The sequence below is a fragment of the Fusarium pseudograminearum genome, chromosome 1 (genome assembly GCF_000303195.2).
Source record: "Fusarium pseudograminearum CS3096 chromosome 1, whole genome shotgun sequence".
In the NCBI taxonomy this organism is placed as follows: domain Eukaryota; kingdom Fungi; phylum Ascomycota; class Sordariomycetes; order Hypocreales; family Nectriaceae; genus Fusarium; species Fusarium pseudograminearum.
In genome coordinates, this window is record NC_031951.1 from 9,251,779 (window position 1) to 9,276,369 (window position 24,591).

Consider the following 24,591-nt stretch of genomic DNA (forward strand, 5'->3'; position numbering starts at 1 on the left):
CACCCGATTTAGTGGACAGGTACATGCGGTACTTACAGCCGCAGCTGCCGTCCAAGATGATCCTAGCGTGCCTGGGCCTTGCAGGGGTGTGTTGTTAGTGAAAAACACGAGACACCTACAATTGAAAGAGCATCAAGACTCGGGATATTCGACTCTGCCCCCTCTGGGTTGCAATTCGACTGGGTAGTATGCAGCTTCAGCTTCAACCTGGATGAGCTCTTCGTTTGGCTCGGCTCGGTTCTTTCGTCATGCCCATCTTCCCCCTGAAAGAAGATGCAAATGTCTTGGAAACATAAAAAGAGTCGCCAGCGAGTATTCGCCAGCCAATACTAGCTCAAGGTCAACCCTACCGAGGTCAAACTATCCCGAGGTAGACAATTACAAATTTGATGAGATCCCGACCTTTTCATGTATATGCATATGTTTGTAGGGCTCAGCAAAGTGTCATCTGTGCTGCGTATCTTAGGCGCCGAGCACATGTTGAATCCCGAACCCTGAATCCTGAATCCTGCCTGAACTCATTTTCTGATACACAAGCACAAAAAGTGTCTCCAAAGTGCAGTAATATCATATTGACACCAATCCTATCCTGCCAATCTTCATCTCCTGATCGCAGCCTACAGAAGCCCTTTGACCTCGACTTCGGGAAGTGGCACCACCCGCACGACTCTAGAACACTCCGAAACGTGACGAACAGCCCACTACTTCACACCCTCCCGGCCTTTTCCGCCTCTATACCAGGCTATTTCTTCAGACAAACACTCTCCTTGATATGGTTTCTTTACCCCAGATTATTCGAGAATGCTATTGATGTAAGCACTCTTAATCCATGTACCTGGTAAGCCTTCATAATGCGGGGAAACACATTCATTCCGGTATCACGATGTTTTGAGCTGTAACAGCCTGCTGTTCTCCTCCATCTCTATCGCCTAATAAATCTTCGTAGGTTGTCCCTATACTTCTCTTGCTAAACCCAATAAAGACGCTGACTTGGCCTTGGCCTTGACCGCAATAAGGTACATCTAAGTATGTGTCCGGTACCCACCCCCCCCTTGATCCTTCAAGCTGGAAGTTCAAAATGATCGCTGGACTAGTAGAGAGTTGCTTACTTTTTTCGTATGTGTTCAGGCACACATCGCAGTCCTCAGCGCATTGGTCCTTGAAAACACATGGCTACTAGGGTCAATGCTCTCCTCATTCCATGTGGCCCCAACGTACTAATCCATGTGTTTTGTGTGATACTGTACCAACGTTGGCCTAGTGTAGACGGAGCGTTTGCTCACTAACTCTCATATGTTGATTCGTCTTGCATCTCTGTTACAGACGGAGCCGCAAAGCGGTTCCCCTTTCGGTCACGTACTGCATGACCCTGACTGTGGGATCCTCCCATAAGCCGCCACGCCCTGCGTACCTATGAGACAGAATGTCACCGCGGTGAATGGATCCTTCACCTCCCCCGCTATCTGTTGTAATCCCAGCTTCGATCATGGCACAGACTGACTATGGCATTATACGTCCTGGCAATAACGTCGAAGCCGGAAGCTATCTACGTATTATCTCGGTGTCTTTATTTGACAAAACATAGCTGTTAAATCTAGTGATATGATTCATATTGGATAAGTCTGGCCAAGAAGCCACCATACAATAGATAGTTGACACTTTAATCAGTTTCGCATTCCCTCCTGTGAGGTTCTTGACTCATTCGTTGTGCTTCCGCCCTCGCAGATCCTGACGTTTGACATTGCTCATCTACTCATACAGTCGACCGTAAGTAAAACTGTGTAGTTGCGGCGCAGGTCAAGGCAAGGAAGGCCAGGAGAAGGCTTCCAACGAACGGGCTGACCTAATTCCAATGCAGTTTACGGCGATACAGCGTGCCTGGTCCCGCAGGGCTGGGAGGATACAAATTTACACTAATCAGAGACACGACACTGGTATGCTCACCGCGGTGGAAGTCTTTGAGCAGGTGGGTATATTGTCTAATTGTATAAGGCGCCTAGGTGAAGAATCGGCCTGCTGCTTTCCGATTCGTTCATGTAGGTCAGACATTTCGCCCACGGGCCACCAAGTTACTGCGGCCAAGATCCAGGTTCAGGTCCAAGCTTTGAGTTGAGCCTTGAGATTAACTGCACGTTGCGGCTTGCACATCAAAACATTGAATGCTATTAGTTAGCCTTGGAAACAATATGCGTCCCTAGTCCCCTATACGTACGTACATACAGGCTTAGTTTCGAGCCTTCATGTTCCAGGGCTGGGGGAGCCGCAGTTGATAGACCCACATCGGAGCCGCAATCGTTCACTAGCTGACGCAGATCAAAGGGTGATCCGCAGCTAGACAATCCTTACCTTTGTTACTAGTCCTGACCCTGACAAACTGACCTGTCGTACAGTTGGGCCCTGGAATTGTAACTTATTATCTTCTACTACAGATGCGTGGTAATAGGCTTAAGCATGTTGACGCGACTCATTCCAAGACTCACCAACCAAGAAGAAAACGAATCCAGAAAAGGGGCTTTGTCTAATCGGTCTCAACTCTCAGCTCAACCGCGAATAGCCATCCAAATATCTTCCTATGGCCACTGAGGTTACAGCCTCCATGAATCGCATCGAATACTACCGTGTATGCATACAATAACTAACCCCATGCTGCCCGTCATAATCACTGTAAATGTCTTTACAATTAGGTAGGCTGCTAATCCTAAAGTAACCACTCCTTTCGAGAAGAGTGTTCGTATCTATTTTCGGCACCCAAGACCAGATTCTGATCTTGTATAACTATCCGTACTCTGATTGCCATTCTGATATCTTTGTAGTAAATTCTTTGTCGTTGACTGGAAGATGGACCGCGTTCCATAGGTACTGTGGGAAAGGGGTTGTATTTAGCATCAAATCAGGCGTGAACCTAGTAATCGTCACTGGCTCTTTTCCACCGTGCTTCTCCACGACAAGAGCCTGAGAATAGAGATCGTAGTCTGACAGAACCCGGATGCAGAGCAAAACCCTGGGGTTAGACTTTCGACAAATCCGCAATGCATTTGCATGGTACTCGGTATTTTACTGGTCCATGGATTGGCTGTTGGCAGGACTGAATTCCCTCATGATTTGTCTTTGATATCTGGCTACACAGTAGGAACAGACACACTTAGCAGTTTTACTTGATGTTTCTGATAAGAATTATATGATAGTTCTATATCGCCACAGGTTTTCATTGTGCAACGGTTTCTCCCGTTTACAGAAGGCTACAAATACTTTGGGTCTTCGTTCTCTAATCGGCCAGCCGTTTGGGTAATTGTGTTTCAATATCATCATTATTAAACTGCACAGTAGTCCGTTCAGTTAGAGCTTGTACATACTACCCAGGGTTCATACTTCGGATACAAGCTTTCCATGTATTGGAAAAGCACTGTTCGGAAGGTTGGCGATCGAAGTGTGACTAGTCTTCTCACTTGGTGTCGCTTGGACCTCAGTGCAACGAACACCAATCGAACGGGTTGGTACGATCGTCCTTTGCATTGAGGGGTCTTGCAGATGGAACCAACGGCATCTTTCTTTGCAAAGAGAGCATGTTCCGGGAAATAAATACCCGGGAAAGAGTATTTGAGAATTGATTGTTTCATATGATTTCATTTGTGTGTACAGAGTACAGCTTTCTCCATCCTATCTGAAGTTGCAGTGCATAGGTAAGTAAAGTCAACAAAGACGGGGCCCCGCAAGAGTCTCGTCATACAAACCAAGCGTCCGGTATTTCTGACAAGCGATTGACACGCGAGCACCTGTACGTAGAGAGAGAGCCTGGCAGTTCTAAGCAATTGCCGATTCCCCGCATAGTCAAAACGGTAATGTTGAACAGTAGCCGATGGAACGAGACAAGGTGTGCTTCGGTCAGCTAAAATCGTCCTCGTCATTGGCTTCTATTCCCGACGCTTGTCCATTTTGAGCAGGTTCCATCGATCCGAGATAAGCTACCACGTGGTCGTCCGCAAATAGATGGGCCCTCTATTGTGCCGATGACGCATCTCGTTAGTCGTTTGTTCTTCTAAATGCACAACAAGAGACGTTGACTTGTGTGGACCATGGGGAGCTCGGTGTCTGACCGAGCGTCCCTCTTGGGCTACAGTATTGATGAACTAGCAGTTCAAAAATGCGGAGGAAGTCCCTTGTTGTCTTGACGGGAGAATCCGGGGTTCAAAGAAGAATCTGGGGAAGAACGCCAAGCATCCTGGTTGAACTGCCGGCTAGTGATAATCCTTGTCCACAAACAGTGATGCAAACTTCATCAGCCTGCCTACCACCCCATCCATCTCCAGGGCCACTTGGCTTGTCGATGGGGTTTCTTTTACTGAGAAAACATTTCGCGAGGTTGTAATAAGAAAGTCAATCGCTTCGAGCGATACGCACCTGTTTGTCCAGAGCCACAGCAGCGCTTTCCAGCACACCAGCCTCGACTCCCCTGAGCTTTTCTGCTGCTTGAATACATTCATCCCTCACGAGTCCATCCCGGCACAATGGCTCGAGCTCATCATGGGAGATCTCGGAGGAGAGTTCCACGAGGTGGTCGGACACCACCTCATGCAAGACAGAAACCACTCGAAGCCGGAAGATTTGGCAGAGGGGGTGGTCTTTGATGAGATCTTCAAAGTGGCCTACCTGCGCTGTCACGTCTTCTTCTTGCCAGAAGAGTCTTAGCTCCCGCCCTCCATCCTCTCCTTGGAGGACTTTGAACTCAAGACCATCTTCCTCATTCAGACACATCAGGTACGCAAAGGGGCATTGCCAGCTTACCTTCCCATCTGACCGAGATAAAATGAGAGATCCTGAGCTGCCAAAGATGTGAAGCTTGGCTTTACCCAATGGGTCATCGGGCAGTACTTTCACGGGCAGGTTGAGTCCCTCGACGGTAGACTCGTTGTCGATAAACCCGTAACTAAAGAGCATTTCTGCGGGGTTTTTGTCTCCATAGGAAATGTTCACTTCCTCCCCCGCTGACACCTTTGTCCCGGGTCGTACTAGCAGGACAACATCATCCTTGTCATCTTCGTCGTAGTAAGCGGTTGGATGATGCGAGTGGTTGGCCATGTCAAGTCCAGGGACCATGACATCTCCCCCTCGAGGTAGTTCTAAACAGCGTGATCGGTACCATGCATCAACCAAGATCCAGTCTTGAATGGCCACCGTTCCCTTCTCCCAAAACAGGGAATTCCAAAAAGGTAGCACCGAAGATTTCTCGGTCAGATCCTCAAACTCCTTGCTTAGAGATGCGAATTTGGCTTCCAATGCAGCCTATAGCACTGTTAGTGTCATTTTGTTCTGTTGCGGGGAAATGGTCTACCCATCACAACATCCATTAAAAATCACTGCGGTTCCGCAACTAGCGAGTCTGTAACTACATACATGTTCGCGTATTTGCAGAGGCACTTACCTCTAGCGATGTGCCTTGAAGAAGAGCTCGCTCAACTTCCGACCACATTGTTGGGACAGGAACGTCACGAGGCAGGAATTTGAGATACTCTGTCCATGGTGTTGACGCAGGGCCTCTCGGGCTCGATGCATCTCGACCAGACAGAACAAGATGCGCCAAGAGGTATAGCAGAATGTTACCCCGTGTCGACTGTGACAACATTAGCTCGGTCTTAGACGGGCCCGTGGATCTTGTTGGTTTGAAAGGACAATGCACTCGGCCGCAGTCTTACATTATGTCCTACAGAGTCCATGAGTTGGCGGAAGTTTTGATCAACCTTAGCGTAATCCTCAACCGTGGAGGCTGAAAGGACCAAATCATGGGGAATTCGCAGCAAAGCTTCAGCTTTTCCATGCTGCAAGTCTTTGTCATTAACTTCACCCTCTGCCACTGGTATTTTGGTCAAGTCACTTCCGGTGACAGTGACTAGCCCAATTCCCTTTCCATCAGTTTCACACAATTCGACATTAATGAAATCCACGTCATTGAAACGTGCCCAAGCAGGAAAGACGTCGATGGGGAGAGTCGGTTTTGGCGGCATAATATAAGAGAGAGATAGTAAGATGGTGTTGAGTAGGTAGTAAGTGGAGCTTTTAAACAAGAGTAGGTTGCATGCTTTGCTTCTCCGTTCTTGCCTGAGCAGCTTTGAATGGGCAGAGAAAAGGTCCGGTTTCGGCAAATCCGGATTATAGCCATCTAGCACTGTAAAAAAATTCGGCCCACTTCAGCCTCTTTAGGCCGAGAACCAATTTTACGTTGTGAGGCTTCGATTCGATGCTATGGGGTCACGTAGATTTATCTCTTCACATACTATATCAAGCTTTACGCCGTTTGTTCTCACGAAACCGGAGGGAAATACGACATACACTGGCATATATAAAGTCGCTAAACGCTTGCAGAACTATCATTGTTCTGTTCTTGGCATCGCCGTCGACTGTCATTGTGGAATCAAAACCCTGGTCTTACACATCAAGGCTCGATTTAGCTGCTCAATCGTTACTTGAGCCTCATATCAAACCCTTGATTAGCACAATAGCACATCTCCATCATGCCTCGAGATCCCCTTATTGGCCTCGTCGGAAAGCCCTCGGCTGGTAAGAGCTCTACGCTCAACAGCTTGACGGACGCCACATCCAAAGTTGGTTGGTAGAAAGACCCTGGCCAAAGCTGCCGCAACTTGGCGCTGATCGCAAGTTACATAGGCAACTTCCCGTATGCTTCGCCCTTGTTTCATGCTCCTTAGTTTTCTCCATACTTGACCATATGCGCTTTTGTAAGCTGGTATCTGTCGTGAGAGCTGACATGTACATTCAGATTCACTACGATTGATCCTCAGCGAGCTATTGGCTATCTTCAGATCGAGTGTGCTTGCACCCGTTTCAATGTATCAGACAGGTGCAGACCGAACTATGGTGCCTGCGTGGAGGGTCGCCGTTCTGTGCCTATCGAGCTTCTTGACGTCGCTGGCCTCGTTCCTGGTGCCCACGAGGGTCGTGGTTTGGGTAACAAGTTCCTTGATGACTTGCGTCACGCAGATGCCCTTATCCACGTTGTCGATGTTTCCGGTACCGTTGACGCGGAAGGTAAGGAGACAAGAGGCTATGACCCCTCCGTGGATATTGCATGGCTGCGCAGCGAGATTGTAGCTTGGGTTCTCGGCAATCTCATGCAAAAATGGGGGTCTATCCGACGAAGACACCAAGCCATCAAGGCGACAGCCACAGAAACTTTGCAGGGACAGTTCTCTGGTTACGGATCAACATCAACTACTGTGAACCGTGCTTTGGACCGTTGTGGGCTCAAGGAACCTCTCGAGGATTGGTCGAACGAGACCGTCGAGATGGTTGTCAATGCCTTTATCGACGAGAAGTTTCCTACAGTTATCGCTCTCAACAAGATCGATCATCCGGATGCCGACAAGAACATCGCCAAGATCGCCAAGCAGCAGGATCCAAACACCATTGTACTATGCTCGGCAATCTCGGAAATCTTCTTGCGAAAGATGGCCAAGCAGGGTTACGTCAAGTATGTTGAAGGCAGCGAATTCGTCGACACGAAGGAGGATTTGATAGAGCAGGGCGATCCTACCGGTGGCGGCCTCAAAGACCTCGACGAGAAGAACCGCACCCGAATTGAAAACCTCAAGGACATGGTACTATATCGCTTTGGATCTACAGGCGTTGTACAAGTGCTGTCAAAAGCCGCCGACCTGCTTGGCCTTGTCCCTATATTCCCTGTCCGAAACACGTCCACCTTCAGCTCTGGCGCTTCAGAGTCCAAGTTTGTCTTCCGAGATTGCGTTCTTGTTAAGAAAGGGAGCACGGTTGGAGATGTGGCCCGCAAAGTTATGGGTGATGCACCTATTGCCTTTGTCGAAGGTGCTGGAAATATCCGAGTATCTGAAGACGATACTGTTGCTGTCGGCAAAAATGATGTTGGTCACGAACTCCCTCTTTACAATTTATTTACTAACAAAACATACACAGGTCCTATCTTTCAAGGTCGGAAGAGCCTAGACGGGTAGGAATCCGCTCGTCATAAAGACCTGGACTGTTAAAGGGGGGTGTCAGCGTCAGTGTAGACTTGGGTCATCGACAGCTCAAGTTGCAGATGTTTGCGGAATCCGAATGGGAACAATATTCACTAAAGGGATGATTGCGGCAGGGGATATTGACATTATGCAAGGGGTACTTCTAAATGTAAACTTGTTCCCTATAAAATTCTGGCGTGACCTCACTTCCTCTTCTTCCAGCACAACCTATGAAAACACCAATCTTCTTAGGGTGATTTCGCCAGTTGCGCTTGACAAATACACGTTTCCCAAAAACTTCAACACCGTGATTTCATCCGAAACCCCCAAAGGGGAAGAGACCCACTATTAACCGTAAGCCTTTCTCAACTATGAATGTGTGAACGTGTTACTCGTTCGATCTTTGTAGATATATGAGCTTAACAGTAAAAAATCAATACTGCAACAATATGTAGAAAACCGTAGGCAAGTCAATGAGCCACAGGGCTCGGCATCTCAACTATAAGAAGCTACAGACAGCACTCGATATATTTCAGCTTCACTCGTCTTTGGGTAACTGAATGACTAATTGTACCCCATTCATGAGAATTATCCTGTGACCCATTCTTTCCTCTTCTCCTTCTTCCAGCACACTCTCTAAGCCAAGCTAAAAGTGAGTTGTTCGACTGACCGTGAAACCTAAACTGCAAAAAATGTGTGATGATTTCTCTCTGTTTACCTCCATGAGGTACGACCCGAGACTTGAGCATATAAAAAGCAGCGGGCTCGGTGACACAAGCTGGAACTTTGAGAACGGTTCTCCTTTGTATATGCTCGACTTCCACCGCGACCGACTTCTCAGAGCAGCGACACATTGGAAATGGCAGCCTGCAATCAGTAGGTTATCGGGTGATAATGGTCTCTCCTCCCTGGCCCAACTTGTTTTAGACAGAGTTGAAACATCTCAGCAAACACCGTTGAAAATAAAGTTAGTCGTGTCTCGACAGGGCGATATCAAGGTTGAGCAACTCAGGATACCTGAAATACCCCTGCAGAATCTATTTCCAGCTCGACTTCCGCCCCCTTCCCGTGCTACACTTGACGACGAACCCGGGAAGGCCACGGTTTTTAGCCTTCTGGTCGATCGTCCTGCGACTACAAGGTCCGAGTATACCCACTTCAAAACCACAAAAAGAGAGATATACGACACTGCCCGACAGCGTGCTGGTATAACATACGCGGATCCTGCAGAAGTCTTGATCATTGACCAAGATGATGGATCTATTATGGAAGGCACATTTACCACGCCTTATTTCTGGAGGAACGGACAATGGATCACACCACCGGTTGCAACCCATTTCAGCTGGAACGAAGGGAGTGGTGGTCAGGATGGGACTTCCAGGCGTTGGGCATTAGAAAGGTATGTGTAATTTTTTATCGATGGCCAATAAGGGACTGGGTATTAATTCAAAACTAGGGGGCTTGCTTTTGAGGAAACGATCAATGTCAATACTCTGGTTCACGGCGAGGAGTGTTGGATTAGCAATGGTGTCAGGGGCTTCATTGCAGCAACTGTCCATCTTCAATGACCACCCAACCAATCTGCGGTCTTTCCATCTCCGAAAAATGCCCCAAGTTGATTGGCTAATTTACGCTGAAAATAATATTGAATTTTATTGCAAACGATATCATGGTGGTTAAAGTTGCCAGGTTAACTCGGAGATGCAGGGTAACAAGCTGTGGCGGGTTCTAATTTGAAAGAAGGTTCTGTGAGTTCTTATGCAAGGGTAGGCCGGGTGGATTGAATCACATGATCTGTCGCGTCGCGATCACCTGGCCCAAACGTAATCGTATAAGTCTTAGAGTATAAAAATAAATAGTCTAAGAAGCCTAGTCTAAGTACCATAAGTCGACCTAATAATTTTGTCTCTTATGTTCCCAGCCGTCAATTTTTCTGATACCTGAGTTCTGCACCGCCCCCAGAGTAAATGACCTTCAGATGACTGAGACACAGGAGGCAGTGATTGCTGAAGGTCGTCGGCTATACGGCGCCCAGCAATTCAAGCCTGCTCTTAAGCAGTTTACCATAGTATGTATCAAGCACGCAGACTTTGAACCGACTGCTTACATCCAAAAGGCGATGCAACTATGTGCGTGCAATCGGCAAGGCAAACGCCCACGCTGCAGCTGCAAGAACTTCGAAAAAGTGGCATCAGAAGGTGGCTCAATCTTCAATGAGGCTATGTATACTTGCGAGTGCACAGTTCGCACGACATTCAACAAATGCGATAACAAGCTGCATATACAGGCCCTCGACTATCGTGCTGCAACATTTGAAGATATCAAGGAGCTTGAGCGGGCCCAAAAGGATGCCGAATGGATGCTAGAGCTTGCTCCAAGACTACCAGATGTAAGAGATCTTTTACCCATAAAACTGCACTATGCTTACCATAACAGGGTTACTTGCGACTTGGTAAGATATTGCGTCTCCAGAAAAAGTACGAGTTTGCCTGGAAAGTGTACAATGCAGGAATAGAGACGGGGAACAACAACCATCAAGCCGAATTGCCCAAGTTCAAGGTAGGCAACATTTTCTTTGAAGCCGAGAGAAAATGCGATCGTACTGAACTGTGCCTAGAAACTCCAAACCGCCAGACAACCGTTGCATATTCGGTTTTATCGTCGAGACCCATTGAAGAACCCCCCAGAGATTATCCAGCGCATATTCGGTTACCTTGATTTCGCCACTCTTGTGCGATGTACCGGTGTATCCAAAGGATGGAGGCGGTATCTCTCCAGTCACGGCAATGAGAGACTTTGGCGCACTCTTCTGTTCACCAAAAAAATTCCCATTAACCGTCCTCCTGGCATCAAGTCGATCAAGAAACTAATTTCTTATTCGGGCAAGGACGTCCGTCAGATCATCATCGATGATGCCTCGCGCTTTAGACTCACTCAACAAAAGCTTCTTATTATCTTACAGGGATCAAAGAACCTTGAGCGCCTTGAACTCAAGGGCAGTGTCGACGAAGACCTGACGATCCCAGACACAAAGGGCATCCTGAAGAAGTTGAACCATATCAATCTTCAGGATATTCTAATCCGGAAACCCAAGATCTTGAGTCCACTCCTACAACATGCCAGTGAGGGTCTACAGAGCTTGTATATCAATGGCTTGCCACAGTCTGGCTTATATAATGATCTCCAGTTCCCCGATTTACCCAGCCTACAGTACTTGCGCATTGAGGAGTCTTCCAAATCGAGCCCCTTCCGACTAAGCACAGTAAGTTTGAATTGATGACAACTGGTATTCGTGCCTAATTTATTACAGTGGCGGATTGCTCACAAGACACCATACCTGCAGCAACTCCATCTGCGGGACGTGCAACTCTCGATGGAGATTCCCACAGATACGGAACTTGATGACTACTGGCCAAGATTGCGAGCAATTACACTACACGGACCTGATTCTTCTGATGTGAATACTGCGCAAGCCGTTCGGCAGCTTACCTCGCTGCGAGGTAGGCATACACTACAATACATGGACTTTGACTTTCGATCGAAGGTCGATCACGAGGGCCCGCTTGGTCTCATAGTCCTTTTGGAGACACTGATAAACCAAGAACAGGGAATGCTTACAACAAACGGGTTCAACAAGAACTGTCAGTATACAGACCTGCGCTCCCTACGTCTTCGCCAAGCCATTATATCTCCTCTGAAGCTTGGAAAGGTGCTTGGTGACACTCTCGCAGCCCAGAAGCTCCACACCTTGGACATTGCCTTTCCTCTCGACCACCAAGGTGCCCCTGAAGGGTCTGCCAGCACTCAACACATTCAAGATCACTCGTGGCTTCGCGGAGACCATGGTATCAGATGCATTGGCCTCTCAGAGTTCAGATTCCGTGCGTACCCTAGGACCGATGACGAGATGTATCTGCCGGGTTTTCTAGCCAGCTTCCCTAACCTTGAGGTCCTCGAGATCAATTCATCGCATTACGACCAGCGCGAATTCTGCACCATGGTTGATGCTATCCTCAAGGTTACCCACCTGCAGAAAATATACCAAAAGACTGTTCTGGGCGACTGGGGGGATAAACTCCGTGAGGCAACGAGGAAAAAAGGAGTCGAACTGATTTGGGGAGACAGACCCCGAGAGTGGCCGCTTACGCTGGGGGAGCCGAAGGCACTATCGGCCAGGTGGTTTGCATAAACACCGATACTGGTTTAGTCGCTAATATAAATATTAGATCACTTTTAGTGTATATATAGCCTAAGAGTAGACTAATAATTTTATTTATTCTACTTTAAGTCCCTTCTTTTTTAGTAACCCGCCTGGAGGCTAACTTTTCTAATAACGGTTCCCAGGATGGACAGTTGCTGCAATAAAGACACAATAGCCGGCACCCTTCGGCAATCGCTGCCTCCTTTATTATAACTGGAATTGAAAGAGTACTTCGAATTGTAGCGTGATGTATATATACGTGTCGCAGTTGGTTAGTGGGCGATAAGAGATGCGCAAAATGAAGCTGACGATGATGATGAAAAGAATAGAGGTATATACTAAACTCACTTATGGTATTTAGGGGAGTTTTAGGTTAGAAAGGCAATAGTGGTAAAGAAGGTAGGAAGGATGCCATGTTGGTTTTGGAGAGTAAAGTGACTGACATATGTCGCCGATGAGCATCTGCCAAGTTCAAGTCTTGCATGGACCCTCGAGAGATCAAAGGGAATGCTTCTTCGAACAGATTGCATATATGCACAAGTACAGCGTGTAATGTATTCATGCCTAAACACGCATTCGCTTGCTGCGCCTCCCCATAATTTCCATCATGAATGGAGTTTCTAGATCGATCTGGTATAATATCCATACGCACATACACATGTGCATACATATATTTGTAGGAGAGTGCCGAATCACGATAGAAGCCCCCGCAACATATCACCTTATTATTCGCAGAAATCATCAGACCGCTAGACATGAGTGACAGGGGCCGCAAAGAGACCAAAGCAGTTGAAGCGAGCATCAAGGATCACAAACCCCTCGCATGCTCCCGTTCTTTGCCATGCATGCATGGGTGGATAGGCAGTACGTAGGTAGTTGAGCAATTGGATGTGGATGAGGTGCACTGTGATAAAGAAGCAGGCCTACCTACCTCTATGGAGTAGCGAGGCCTAATTATTAATGGATGGTCAATCTGATTTCCATGCTGACCCCTCCGTCCGAGTGCCTCAGGCATATACGTCATCTGCAGACCCATGGAACCTTTAGTTACCGATCATTAGACCATACCGAACGAGGCCAGATGCAACGGGCAGTGACATGGATGGGGAAGATCAAATCCATAGCGTCACTGCGAACATCGTGTTGAAACCAGTTCAGTTCACACACACATTATAGACTGCTAACCTTCCCAGGTACTGTGTGCAGTTACGTAGACTGCTGAACTAAAAGTTGTAGGTGGTGCTGATCGGAAAAACTTTCAGTGGACCCGGCCCGCGAAACCCCCACCACTGGCGCGCCAAAATTCGAACCACAGCCATCCCGTTCAGCTTTTTCTTGCGACGGGACCAAGGTTGAGCCAGCCCGCCCAGCCCGCCGCCGAAGCTACCACTAACCTACCACCTACCATTACACCACTACACTGCACTCACTGATTTTTGGTTTTGCTTGATTGATACTGCGCCTCTACATCATCGGCTCCTCTCTCTAAGCTCCTTCAATCCCGCATCGACGGCTTCGCTTCCTCCCTCACCCTCTCGCCGATCCTCTTTATTAATTCATAGGCTTTGCAATGTCAGGTCCAACTCCGTCAATGGCTCCGGGCCAGCCAACTCTCGTCCCCGTCGACCCTTCTTCTGGTCTCTGGGAGCGGTTAACACACTGGGCGTCAGAGAACAAGACTGTCGTCTACACCATTGCTGGTGTCGGCATTGCTGTTACGGGTGCCGGTGTGATTTACTACCTCAATGACAACGTATGTCCCTCCTCCGCCCACTTGATGACGCCGTTCTTGATGTTGTCGCCTATGATGCGGTTCTATGCTGAACCATAAACTTCCGTAACTATTGGCTAACTTTTTCACCTAAATCGATAGAGCGCCAAGGACACAACACCAAAGATTAGCAAGAAGGAGAGGAGAAAGCGAAAGGAAGCCGATCGCAAAGCTGACAAGGAAGCACCCTCAACCGGCCCCTCCCAATCCAAGCCTGCTTCTGTTGAGACTGAGCCGGAGCTGCCCGACGTCGACGAGGAGTCAGTTTCTAGCCTTACTCAAGACCAGCGTGAAGATTATGCCGCCAAGTTGAAGCAGGCTGGCAACAAAGCCTACGGCGACAAGTCGTATAACAAAGCTATCGAGCTTTACTCCAAGGCTATCCTCTGCAAGGCCGACCCTGTCTTCTACTCCAACCGAGCCGCCTGTCACAGTGCCATGAGCGAATGGGATCAGGTGATCGAGGATACTACCGCCGCCATCAACATGGACCCTGATTATGTCAAGGCCATCAACCGCCGCGCTACTGCGTACGAGCACCAGAAGAAGTACTCCGAGGCTCTCCTCGATTTTACAGCTTCATGCATCATCGATAACTTCAAGAGCGAGTCCACCGCCCAGGCTGTCGAGCGCCTTCTCAAGACTTTTGCCGAGCAAAAGGCCAAGGAGATGATGGCCTCCCGACCACCCAAGCTGCCCAGCCCCATCTTCGTTGGAAACTATCTTCAGAGCTTCCGCCCCAAGCCTCGCCCCGAAGGCCTCGAGGACTCAGAAGAGCTGGACCCTGATACTGGCAAGGGACAGGTGCAGATTGGTCTCCAAGCTTTGGAGAAGAAGACTGGCGATGGATACGAGGAGGCCCGACAAGCTTTCGAAAAGGCTCTGGAGCTCGGCGACCTGGGTGAGTACGAGGCACTTGCTTATAACATGAGAGGTACTTTCCGCACTTTGCTCGGTAACCACGCCGAGGCTACACAAGACTTCGACAAGAGCATCGAGCTTGACCCCTCGATGACGCAAAGTTACATCAAGCGCGCCAGCATCAGCCTGGAGCTTGGTGAGCCTGAAAAGGCCGAGGCCGAGTTCGCCAAGGCCCTTGAGCAGGACAAGAACGACCCTGATGTTTACTACCACCGTGCCCAGGCTCATTTCATCAAGGGTGACCTCGCCGATGCTCAGAAGGACTACCAGAAGTCGATCGATCTCGATAAGGACTTTATCTTCTCTCACATCCAACTCGGTGTCACCCAGTACAAGATGGGCTCGATTGCCTCGTCAATGGCTACTTTCCGACGATGCATTAAGAACTTCCCCAAGGTGCCCGATGTTTACAACTACTACGGAGAGCTGCTCCTTGACCAGGGCAACTTCTCCGAAGCCGTCGAGAAATTCGATACCGCCATGGAGATGGAGAAGCAAACCAAGCCCATGTCTATGAACGTCCTGCCCCTCATCAACAAGGCCTTGGCTCTCTTCCAGTGGAAGCAAGATTTCAAGGAGGCCGAGGCTCTCTGCAAGAAGGCTCTTATTAGTGAGTGATGTCCAAGCTAAACCAGTGCGAACAGATACTGACTGTTGAATAGTCGACCCCGAATGCGATATCGCTGTTGCTACTATGGCTCAGCTCCTCCTCCAGCAGAACAACGTTCCTGCTGCCCTCAAGTACTTCGAGCGTGCCGCTGAGCTTGCCCGAACTGAAGGCGAGATCGTGAATGCCTTGTCTTATGCTGAGGCCACCCGAACACAAGTCCAAGTTACGGAGAAGTACCCCAAGCTGGCAGCAAAGTTGGCAGGCGGTGCCGGACCTGGAGGCCTCCGCATGGGACCTCAATAAATGCGTATGAGACAAAAGATCAACGGCCAGAATGGCGTGTAAAGTGTACGAATTTGGAGCAGAAGAGAAAAAGGAAGGCGTTGAATTAGGATGGGATGCGGGACACGATCACACCACCCTCGAAGCTGTCTCGCCTCAACAACAAGTGAAGTCCAATGCAATGCTCTGCAGCTGGGAACTATAATGCACACATCTGAACCCTACTGTACCTGTATATAATAGCACTTCTCTCATCTCTTTGTTAGGCATATTGGGGATCTGTGAGGATGGGCGCAGGGCAGGTACTCAACAGGCTTGGAAATATATGGTGTATCGGAGGAAACAAGAAATCAAGTCGTTTCTTCGTCAATCTGTAGACTGCCATGTGCTCAGACAAATTATGCTCTAACCAGACTCATGAAAAAGGCCTGGTATCAAATCTTGTAGAATCTCTTCACTTATTCATGTATCCCAGAACCTTTTCTGGATCATGTTTCCACATAAATACATACAATGCTCCTCCCATGTGTTCGCCTGCCTCTTGCTGCATTGCGCAAAGTTGGTAGGTGACCCTACAAGACAAGTAAAGATAAGTAAACACACCTAGGCTAAGAAATGACCAAGATAATAACCACCCCGAGAAGCAGCTATAATACCCCATTAACAACACACGGGTCTGGTGGCCAAAGCCCCAACCGTTTCCTCCACATGCCTGCCAGAATGAGAGCCTCAGCGCTTGGGCGCTTCGAGGAGAGAATAGAAATTAAGTACGGGATGCGGTATACGGTAAAAAGAGATGTCGTATACGCTGATTTTGCGAGCGAAAAGAGAAAACAAGGCCCAAACGTCGTCGAGATATCTATGATCAAAAACACGTAACAAGCATAACATCGGGATCGTAGCGGTAAAAAAACATGAGAAGCGTCGAAGACAACGGCCTGGTCTTCTACTTGTTGTTGTTGGCTACACTGACACCGACACCAACGCCGACAGCAATGGCGATGATAATAAGTAGGACAACGAGGGCGCACCACCACTTGAGCTTGCGACGGTTCTGGGCGTGCTTCTTGGCAACTTCAACTTGCTCGTTACCTTTAATCATGTGCTCGTTAGTGTTCATCGCATTTGTTTCGGCGGCCTGAACAACGGGCTCCTGCTGCTCAACAATAGTGGCAAGCTCCTGGTAGAGGATGGCAAGTTCGGACAGAGTCTGCTCAATGCGCTGGAGCTCGCTGTGACGGGCGCGAACGTTACCAAGCACAGAGCTGGCATGTCCGGTGCGGTTCGTTCGCAGCTGCGAGAAATTATATGTCAGTGGTGATGTCCATGTGGAATGTTTCAGCCTTGTTTGTCAGAGATTACTTACAGCAGTTTGGAAGACACCCTCGTTACCCCAATCGGCATTGGCGGCTTCTTGAACCTCTTCCTCGGATGCATCGGGGTTGACGATACGGTACTGACGAGCAATCTGATCACGGTATCGTTGCTGATAATCGCGCTCGACGCTCTGGTACTTATCGAGCTCGGACTTGAAGAAGGTCCTGAGAGATTGCAACTGGGTGTTCTTTGTGGTGCGAGAGCTGTCATTGGTCTTTGCAAGATCGCGCTCCAGTCCCTTGATCCCATCCTTGATGGCAGTGTTGCGAATCTGAGTCTGAGAGACATACTGCTCGAGCTCGTGGTTTGCGGACCCATCAGTGCTGCCGAGAGTTCGCGAATGGAGCACACCAATGTGATCGATGTCGGTGGTCAGACCCTTAATCTCATCGCGAAGCCTCTGCACGCGGTTCAGGAATTCCTGTTGTGAAAGACTCGAGCCAGCAGCAGGAGTTTGTTGCGAGTAATCTTGCATCTCATATTGATTGTTGCCATGGGCTGGCGCATCTTGCGCATATGGGTTGGTCTGAATCGCAGCATCCGAGTCAGCACGATTGTGGTCAGTTTTTCAAGTGTCAAGGAACGCGCGTACCTGGCTGTAACCATGAGAGCTTTCCTGAGCCGGGCCCTGCTGGTAAGGGTTCTGGTTGTACTGATCGTAGGACATGATGAACAGTTATGCTCGGAGAATGTAACAATGGCGGGGGAAGGATGTGATGATGGCAGAAGCAAAAACGACTAATAAAAGGCTGACCGGCAAAAGTGACGAGATGAAGCTACCCGACTGAGCTTTGATTGTCTTGGCTAGGACCAATATGTATGCCCGGGTCGGAATTGGATGATGTCCAGGTATCCAATCGGCGCCAGTGCCCAGTGGCGTCTTCACCCTTGACTTTTAGTGGAAGGTGCACGGGTCCTTCAGTGGAAGAACTCTGGAAACAACCGCTGTAGCGTGACGTAGGGAAGCTAGGTTCTTGGATCGGGAAAAAGCTTGGTCTTCGTCGGCTGAGCGGGCAGGGATAGAAGCAAAACAAGGAGAAGGAAACAAAACACTCGCTTATTAAGATCGGCAATTAAGACGGTTTGAAGTCGATACTTTGGGGGGGGGGAGGAAAAGGATGGAAGAGAAGACCTAAAATTATCCAGAGTCAATTTCTGATTGCGTGAGAATATGCAGAGCTTATGTACGAGGTTTTCTGATCCTTTAGTCTATCTTACCCCGGCAATTTCGGAGCGCTGCCTACGCAAGTGGCGGGTTACTGTAAACACTAGACGCGAATGTGCAGTACAGGAATACTGGAGAGCGAACAGGGTCAGTCTTCAAAAGTAACCCTGGTCAAGGGCCTTTTCAATCGCTCATCCAATGTAACCCGTCTGACAGCGATTGCGAAGCTCCATAGCCCCTTCCTTGCCATGCAGGCTGAGCATTTTAGTAAGGTCAAGACGTGGATTTGAGACTAGATCGACAAGAATACATACTGACACGTGCCAGTCCTGGTTTAGCTCCTTGTCCGCCGGACATGCAGACATGTCCTTGTGGCTGAGCCGTTGAGGGTTCTATTCAAAAACTGCCAAGACATGGGTTTGTTTGGTTCTAATGGTTTGGATTAACATTGAATATGACTTGGGTAGACTATGGTCGCAACTCGAGGACCAGTGTTATGGTTATCCAGATGAAACAAAAGCTTTTGAGTTCTCAAGTGCTCTCCAGAGACAGTCTGACAAAGCCATGTCGATTCCCGTGTCTGCATGAATCCTCTTTCCTGCTCATCTTGTTCAAGCGCTGATGTTGGCCAACACCAGCCAATGGCCATCGTCCACTTAGGGAGTTTATTCAATCCTTCCACCATAAAATTATCACCAGTTGTTTAAAAGCCGTCGCCACCTAGTTTGATATTTTGCATTGTAAACTCCAAACGCCGGTGTTCCGTTCAAGTTCTATTTTGCATCACCGTGTATTGTGTGACCATGATCACGGTGTGCTAACTTGCCCAAGAAGTTTGAAGAGAACATGGAATCAAAGTTGTCACATCAACGTGTGACCAATCTCATGCTCTGTGGTCCAGGTACCATAGCTGGCCACAGAACAGTTGTATGGAAAAGTTGGATATCTGGTTCGCAACCCGTAATGATCTCACAGATAGTTCTTCTTCTTGGCGGTTCGTGTATATTGCGTGAGATGCCACTCGACGTCGCCGTCCTTGTTTTCAAGGGTGCCACTTCGGATTTCGAATGGTCGCATCGTCATTCTTGGGCCGACCTCAGCCAATTCGACACTGTCATATCCTGTCCTCACGAAAACGTGGTGTCTGACTTCAATGCTATCCTCGATGTTCTTGAAAGTAACGACTCGGTTGCCAACCTTGTTCTTGCTCGTGATGGCTTCTCTAGGAGGAAAGACGTGTTTCAAGACCTTGACTATGCGCTCGCCCAGGCGACTAGTAAACCCGTCGAAGATGAGATGGGGATAAGACTCGCTCACTGTTCCGCGCACGCTTCCAGGAATATCGTGACGGAGCACGACGTTGTGCAAAGAGAAGGAAACCGTTGGGCCATGAGGAAAGTGGGACAATGTCAAAGCGGTTGGTGTACCTCGATGCTCATGAAGAAGAACAACGTCGGAGAGGCCGGCTGACTGGGCAGAGCGCACCAGGTCAGGCAGGATGAGGTTTCCACGGTTAAGGCGAACAGCTGTGGGGAGAAGAAGTCTGATCTCCTTAGCGAAAGCTGCTAGTCTAGCGGAGGGATCTCGGGAGGTTGTCACAAGCACACGCGGGTCGACAATTCCAGAAAGCTGGGCATACTCGTCGTCGAGGTCAAGTTCTTCGTTGGTTGTGAGGTCAGGTCGGGATTCGTCGTACTGGTAGTCCTTGCGCAAAGACTTATCGTTGGCGATGGTAGGATCCAAAGGCTTGCCAGAAGCGAGGGATGACCTCAGCTTGGCTCGCTTCTCACTGATCTCGGCATCTCGCAGAAGAAGAGCTCGTCGGTATAGGTAGTCGCGCCTTTGGCGCGCTTGTTTGCGCTGCATAACCAATGTCAGTATTCATGGCTTGAATCGAAAAGAATCTCGGCCTAGCTTACAATCATGGTGTAAAATAGTATAAACTTGTTTCTAGAAGTAGGACCCTTCTCCAGAGATTGGCCGTCGATATGAAATTTCCTGGCCGCCAGTACGAAAGTCTGGATAGAAAAAGTTCCTTATCGAACGGATCCGATAACAAAACCGCCTATCACGTGGGCGCAAAGTGTCCCACTCACTTGTACCAAGCAAAGAGGGTCCAGCTGCTCACCTGGATATAATTCCTGGTTCACTAGAAGCCACAATTTCCTGAAGCCAAATTCTGTGACGTGCTTTCCGAGATATTCTGTGCTACTCATCGATTCCGCTTGACTACGAGAGTATTTCTCGCAGCCTGGCCTACTTCTGTTCCGGCGCATTTGTTCCCGCGATGATGTGAGCCTTACCAGCGACTTACAACTCCCAATCACTTTCGCAATTCGACCCGGGCCGCCCCAAAAGCCTCCCAGACGGATCTCTTCGAAAGAACAACAGCTGTAGGTGAGTCGCACTTGCTTTTGGTTTCATTTAGCAGTCCGGGTCCCGCCCACATTCACTGCATCGCCACTGCCCTATCTTGTTCAGCGCGGGGATTCAGACGTTGATAAGTCTCCTTGCAGGAAAACCCTACGAGCCACCACCAAACTCCACACAACACCAATATGGAGGGCGCCTTCACCCATGTTGGGAATCATCTGATATCCGACTCCGCTGCTGCTATCAAGGCAGGAGCCGATGATCTTTCTACAATCGACCCCGACGAGAGCTTACTCTATACCAAATACGGAGATCAAAACGGCCGCCGCCGAGCTGACGATGACGACAACCAAACTGAAGTATTCGAGGAAGACGATAACGATAGTCTAAACAGCGTTCCGGTTGATGGACTGAATGGACTCAAGCTCAAGGGCAAAGACGAGGAGAAGGAACTTCCGGCTCACGCATGCGCGTAGGTTGACTGCTTAGGCACCTTGTTCCTTGGCGTTTGCTAACATATGGTTAGATATTGCGGCATTCACTCTCCAGGATGTGTCGTGAAATGTCTCACATGCAATAAATGGTTTTGCAGTGCGAGAGGCAACGGTACTTCGACCCACATCGTGAACCACCTCGTTCGAGCTCGCCACAAGGAAGTTCAGCTTCACCCAGAGTCTACCCTCGGCGATACCGTTTTGGAATGCTACAATTGTGGAACAAAGAATGCTTTCCTTTTGGGTTTTATCCCAGCAAAGTCCGATACTGTTGTTGTCCTTCTCTGCCGACAGCCTTGTGCCGCCAACACCTCGAACAAGGACATGAACTGGGATACATCACGATGGCAACCACTGATCGAAGAACGAGCCTTTCTACCATGGCTGGTTGCGACGCCATCAGACTCCGAGCAACTTAGAGCCCGTCACCTTACACCGAACATGATTGCCAAACTAGAGGAGATGTGGAAAATTGAGCCCAAAGCGACAGTAGTTGACCTTGAAAAGGCAGCCAGTATTGATGACGATCCCCAGCCTGTCCTATTAAACTACGACGATCCCTACCACTATCAGAACATCTTCGGTCCATTGGTTAAGATGGAATCCGACTACGACAAGAAATTAAAGGAAGCACAATCTGAAGATGGACTCTTGGTTCGTTGGGACTACGGTCTGAACAACAAGCATCTTGTGAGCTTCAATCTTCACAAGATTGAGTCCGGCGACGTAAAGCTTGCTGTCGGTGACGAGATGCGCCTACGATACAAAGGCGAGCTACGATCTCCTTGGGAAGGAGTCGGCTATGTTATCAAGATCCCGAACAACCAGTCTGACGAAGTTACGCTTGAGTTGCGCAAGACTGGAAACGAGAAGCTCGTTCCCACCGACCTGTCTCACAACTTTTCGGCCGATTATGTCTGGAAAGCGACATCCTATGACCGTATGCAACTGGCCATGAAAACCTTCGCTGTCGATGACATGAGTGTATCTGGTTACATTTTCCACACTCTGCTGGGTCACGAGGTTCAGCTACAAGTTATGAAGACGAACCTGCCTAAGAAGTGGTCTGCTCCTGGCCTTCCTGATCTCAACCCTAGCCAAGTCGGTGCGATAAAAGCAGTTCTGCAGAAGCCCCTCAGCTTGATCCAAGGACCTCCCGGAACCGGTAAGACTGTAACCTCTGCCACCATCATCTACCATCTAGCCAAGATGAGTGGAAACCAGGTTCTAGTCTGCGCACCCTCCAACGTCGCTGTGGATCAGCTTTGCGAGCGCGTCCACCGCACTGGGCTCAAGGTGGTCCGCCTCACAGCCAAATCTCGTGAGGATGTTGAATCATCTGTCAGTTTCTTGGCTCTCCATGAACAGGTCCGCATGTCAGAGCACAACAGCGAGCTTGTCAAGCTCTCGCAGCTCAAGAACGAGCTGGGTGAGCTTTCAAGTCAGGATGAGAAAAAGTACAAGCAACTCACCAAGATTGCCGAACGTGACATTCTCAACAATGCCGACGTTGTTTGCTGCACTTGTGTGGGTGCCGGTGATCCCCGCCTGTCGAAGATGAAGTTCAGAAACGTCCTGATCGACGAGTCAACTCAATCAGCAGAGCCTGAGTGCATGATCCCCCTTGTTCTTGGATGCAAGCAGGTTGTCCTTGTGGGTGATCATAAGCAACTCGGCCCTGTCATCATGAACAAGAAGGCTGCCAAGGCCGGTCTTAACCAGTCACTTTTTGAGCGCTTGGTCAATCTGAAGCTTTCCCCGATCCGACTGAATATCCAGTACCGTATGCACCCTTGCCTTTCTGAATTTCCCTCCAATATGTTTTACGACGGTAGTCTGCAGAATGGTGTCACCCACGAAAACCGCTTGCGCAAGGATGTCGACTTTCCTTGGCCAGTCGGTGAAATGCCTATGATGTTCTGGTCTAATTTGGGCCACGAAGAAATTTCTGCCTCGGGAACATCGTATCTCAACCGCACGGAAGCATCCAACGTTGAGAAAGCAGTCACTCGCTTCTTCAAGGCAGGGGTGAAGCCTGCTGATATTGGTGTCATTACCCCATACGAAGGTCAACGAAGCTACATCGTGACTACTATGCAAAACTCGGGAACTTATAAGAAGGAGTACTACAAGGAGGTAGAGGTCGCTTCAGTTGATGCTTTCCAGGGCCGTGAGAAGGATTTTATTGTCCTCTCATGTGTCCGATCCAACGATAATCAGGGTATTGGTTTCTTGTCGGACCCCCGCCGTCTTAACGTGGCCTTGACCCGAGCTAAATACGGTCTTGTCATTCTTGGCAATCCCAAGGTTCTGTCCAAGCACGAGCTCTGGCACAACTTACTTGTTCATTTCAAAGATCGCAAGTGCTTCGTCGAAGGCCCTTTGACCAACCTCCAGGCATGTCTGCTTCAGTTCAGTCGCCCCAAAGTTAGTTTCCGCCAGAAGAACCAGCAACCGCAGTTCGGAGCTGGGAGCTACTCTAACGGAGGGCGTTTCAACCCGCCTCCTTCGGGTCGGGACTTCGATTTGGGCTCCATGGTGTCGTACATCCCCGATGATGTATCTTCCGTTCACGGTTCTGCGTTTGGCGGCGCTTCCCTCAACAGCGCCTTTCCCCCCATGTTCTCGAGCTTCACACCGGACCAGTGGCCTGGTCTACCAGGTGTAGCTGCTCCTGGCCGAGGAGGCAAGAGCCGTGGCCGTGCCACTGAAAGCATTGCGGGCGAGAGCGTGGCCAATTCCGAGTATACGGACGCATCTTCAAGTGTGATTGGCGGCAAGGGAGTAGGGCAAGGCGGCGTCAGTCTTGGAGCAGGACTTCATGATGCTGTCACGGGCATGCGGCCTGTCTCGTACAGTCAAAGCGACCGCCTCAAGCAGTACGTCGAAAGCAGTGGACGCATGGTTCCCGGTAACGGCTATGGACGACGTTTTGATGACGACGAGAAGAGTGTCAGCACGGCATTCCACAGCCAGATTGGAGGAGGTTACGACTGAAGGAACAAATGAGCGCTATGGGTAGATGATTCCAATTTTGCATCCCACGGGCTCCGCTGCACGTTTTGCCGCCATAAGTGGAGGGCAAATCGCCGTTCCCTTCGGAAGCCTTTCAGCAAGGCCTACGCGGTCAAATCCCGCCCCTCTTTGCGGACACCGTGCCGTGTCCCAATTGTTGGACGACGCCCGGCTAGGTTACAAGCCAGGGCAGAGACATGGGAGTTGCGTTGCCAGCGGCTTGGCGCACGACGGCCCTATATAGGGTCGTAGCAGGCCCGGCAGGTGCAGATTGTCTTGATCTTTGAAAAGAAAACATTACGATAGCGGAGGGGTCAAGGAAGGCGTGAGGAATGAGGTGAGGAGAAGTGGCCTGCAACGACATACAACCTAAATTGTTTAGTCGTACAAGACA

The 24,591-nt window shown here is 49.3% G+C and overlaps 8 protein-coding genes across 8 annotated transcripts; 5 read left to right on the forward strand and 3 right to left on the reverse strand.

The window, feature by feature from the left end:
- Positions 1–4,374: 4,374 nt before the first annotated feature.
- On the reverse strand, positions 4,375–5,999 carry FPSE_03100 (uncharacterized protein; the record flags this gene model as incomplete). Its single annotated transcript, XM_009256219.1, has 3 exons — positions 4,375–5,280; positions 5,420–5,608; positions 5,691–5,999. 3 exons carry the CDS (start codon positions 5,997–5,999, stop codon positions 4,375–4,377), a joined length of 1,404 nt encoding a protein of 467 aa, XP_009254494.1.
- A 507-nt stretch (positions 6,000–6,506) lies between these two features.
- Positions 6,507–7,974, forward strand: FPSE_03101 (uncharacterized protein; the record flags this gene model as incomplete). The annotated part of the gene is made up of 4 exons (XM_009256220.1): positions 6,507–6,600; positions 6,661–6,670; positions 6,773–7,892; positions 7,945–7,974. 4 exons carry the CDS (start codon positions 6,507–6,509, stop codon positions 7,972–7,974), a joined length of 1,254 nt encoding a protein of 417 aa, XP_009254495.1.
- A 706-nt stretch (positions 7,975–8,680) lies between these two features.
- On the forward strand, positions 8,681–9,556 carry FPSE_03102 (uncharacterized protein; the record flags this gene model as incomplete). Its single annotated transcript, XM_009256221.1, has 2 exons — positions 8,681–9,387; positions 9,445–9,556. 2 exons carry the CDS (start codon positions 8,681–8,683, stop codon positions 9,554–9,556), a joined length of 819 nt encoding a protein of 272 aa, XP_009254496.1.
- A 410-nt stretch (positions 9,557–9,966) lies between these two features.
- On the forward strand, positions 9,967–12,177 carry FPSE_03103 (uncharacterized protein; the record flags this gene model as incomplete). The annotated part of the gene is made up of 4 exons (XM_009256222.1): positions 9,967–10,377; positions 10,425–10,547; positions 10,606–11,250; positions 11,299–12,177. 4 exons carry the CDS (start codon positions 9,967–9,969, stop codon positions 12,175–12,177), a joined length of 2,058 nt encoding a protein of 685 aa, XP_009254497.1.
- A 1,582-nt stretch (positions 12,178–13,759) lies between these two features.
- FPSE_03104 (uncharacterized protein) lies at positions 13,760–15,794 on the forward strand (the record flags this gene model as incomplete). The annotated part of the gene is made up of 3 exons (XM_009256223.1): positions 13,760–13,942; positions 14,063–15,491; positions 15,544–15,794. The coding sequence occupies 3 exons, from the start codon at positions 13,760–13,762 to the stop codon at positions 15,792–15,794; spliced, it is 1,863 nt and encodes a 620-aa protein (XP_009254498.1).
- A 925-nt stretch (positions 15,795–16,719) lies between these two features.
- SYN2 lies at positions 16,720–17,817 on the reverse strand (the record flags this gene model as incomplete). The annotated part of the gene is made up of 3 exons (XM_009256224.1): positions 16,720–17,067; positions 17,140–17,676; positions 17,743–17,817. 3 exons carry the CDS (start codon positions 17,815–17,817, stop codon positions 16,720–16,722), a joined length of 960 nt encoding a protein of 319 aa, XP_009254499.1.
- Positions 17,818–19,284: 1,467 nt separating this feature from the next.
- FPSE_03106 (uncharacterized protein) lies at positions 19,285–20,240 on the reverse strand (the record flags this gene model as incomplete). The annotated part of the gene is made up of 2 exons (XM_009256225.1): positions 19,285–20,175; positions 20,235–20,240. 2 exons carry the CDS (start codon positions 20,238–20,240, stop codon positions 19,285–19,287), a joined length of 897 nt encoding a protein of 298 aa, XP_009254500.1.
- Positions 20,241–20,873: 633 nt separating this feature from the next.
- On the forward strand, positions 20,874–24,179 carry FPSE_03107 (uncharacterized protein; the record flags this gene model as incomplete). Its single annotated transcript, XM_009256226.1, has 2 exons — positions 20,874–21,160; positions 21,215–24,179. 2 exons carry the CDS (start codon positions 20,874–20,876, stop codon positions 24,177–24,179), a joined length of 3,252 nt encoding a protein of 1,083 aa, XP_009254501.1.
- Positions 24,180–24,591: the final 412 nt, after the last annotated feature.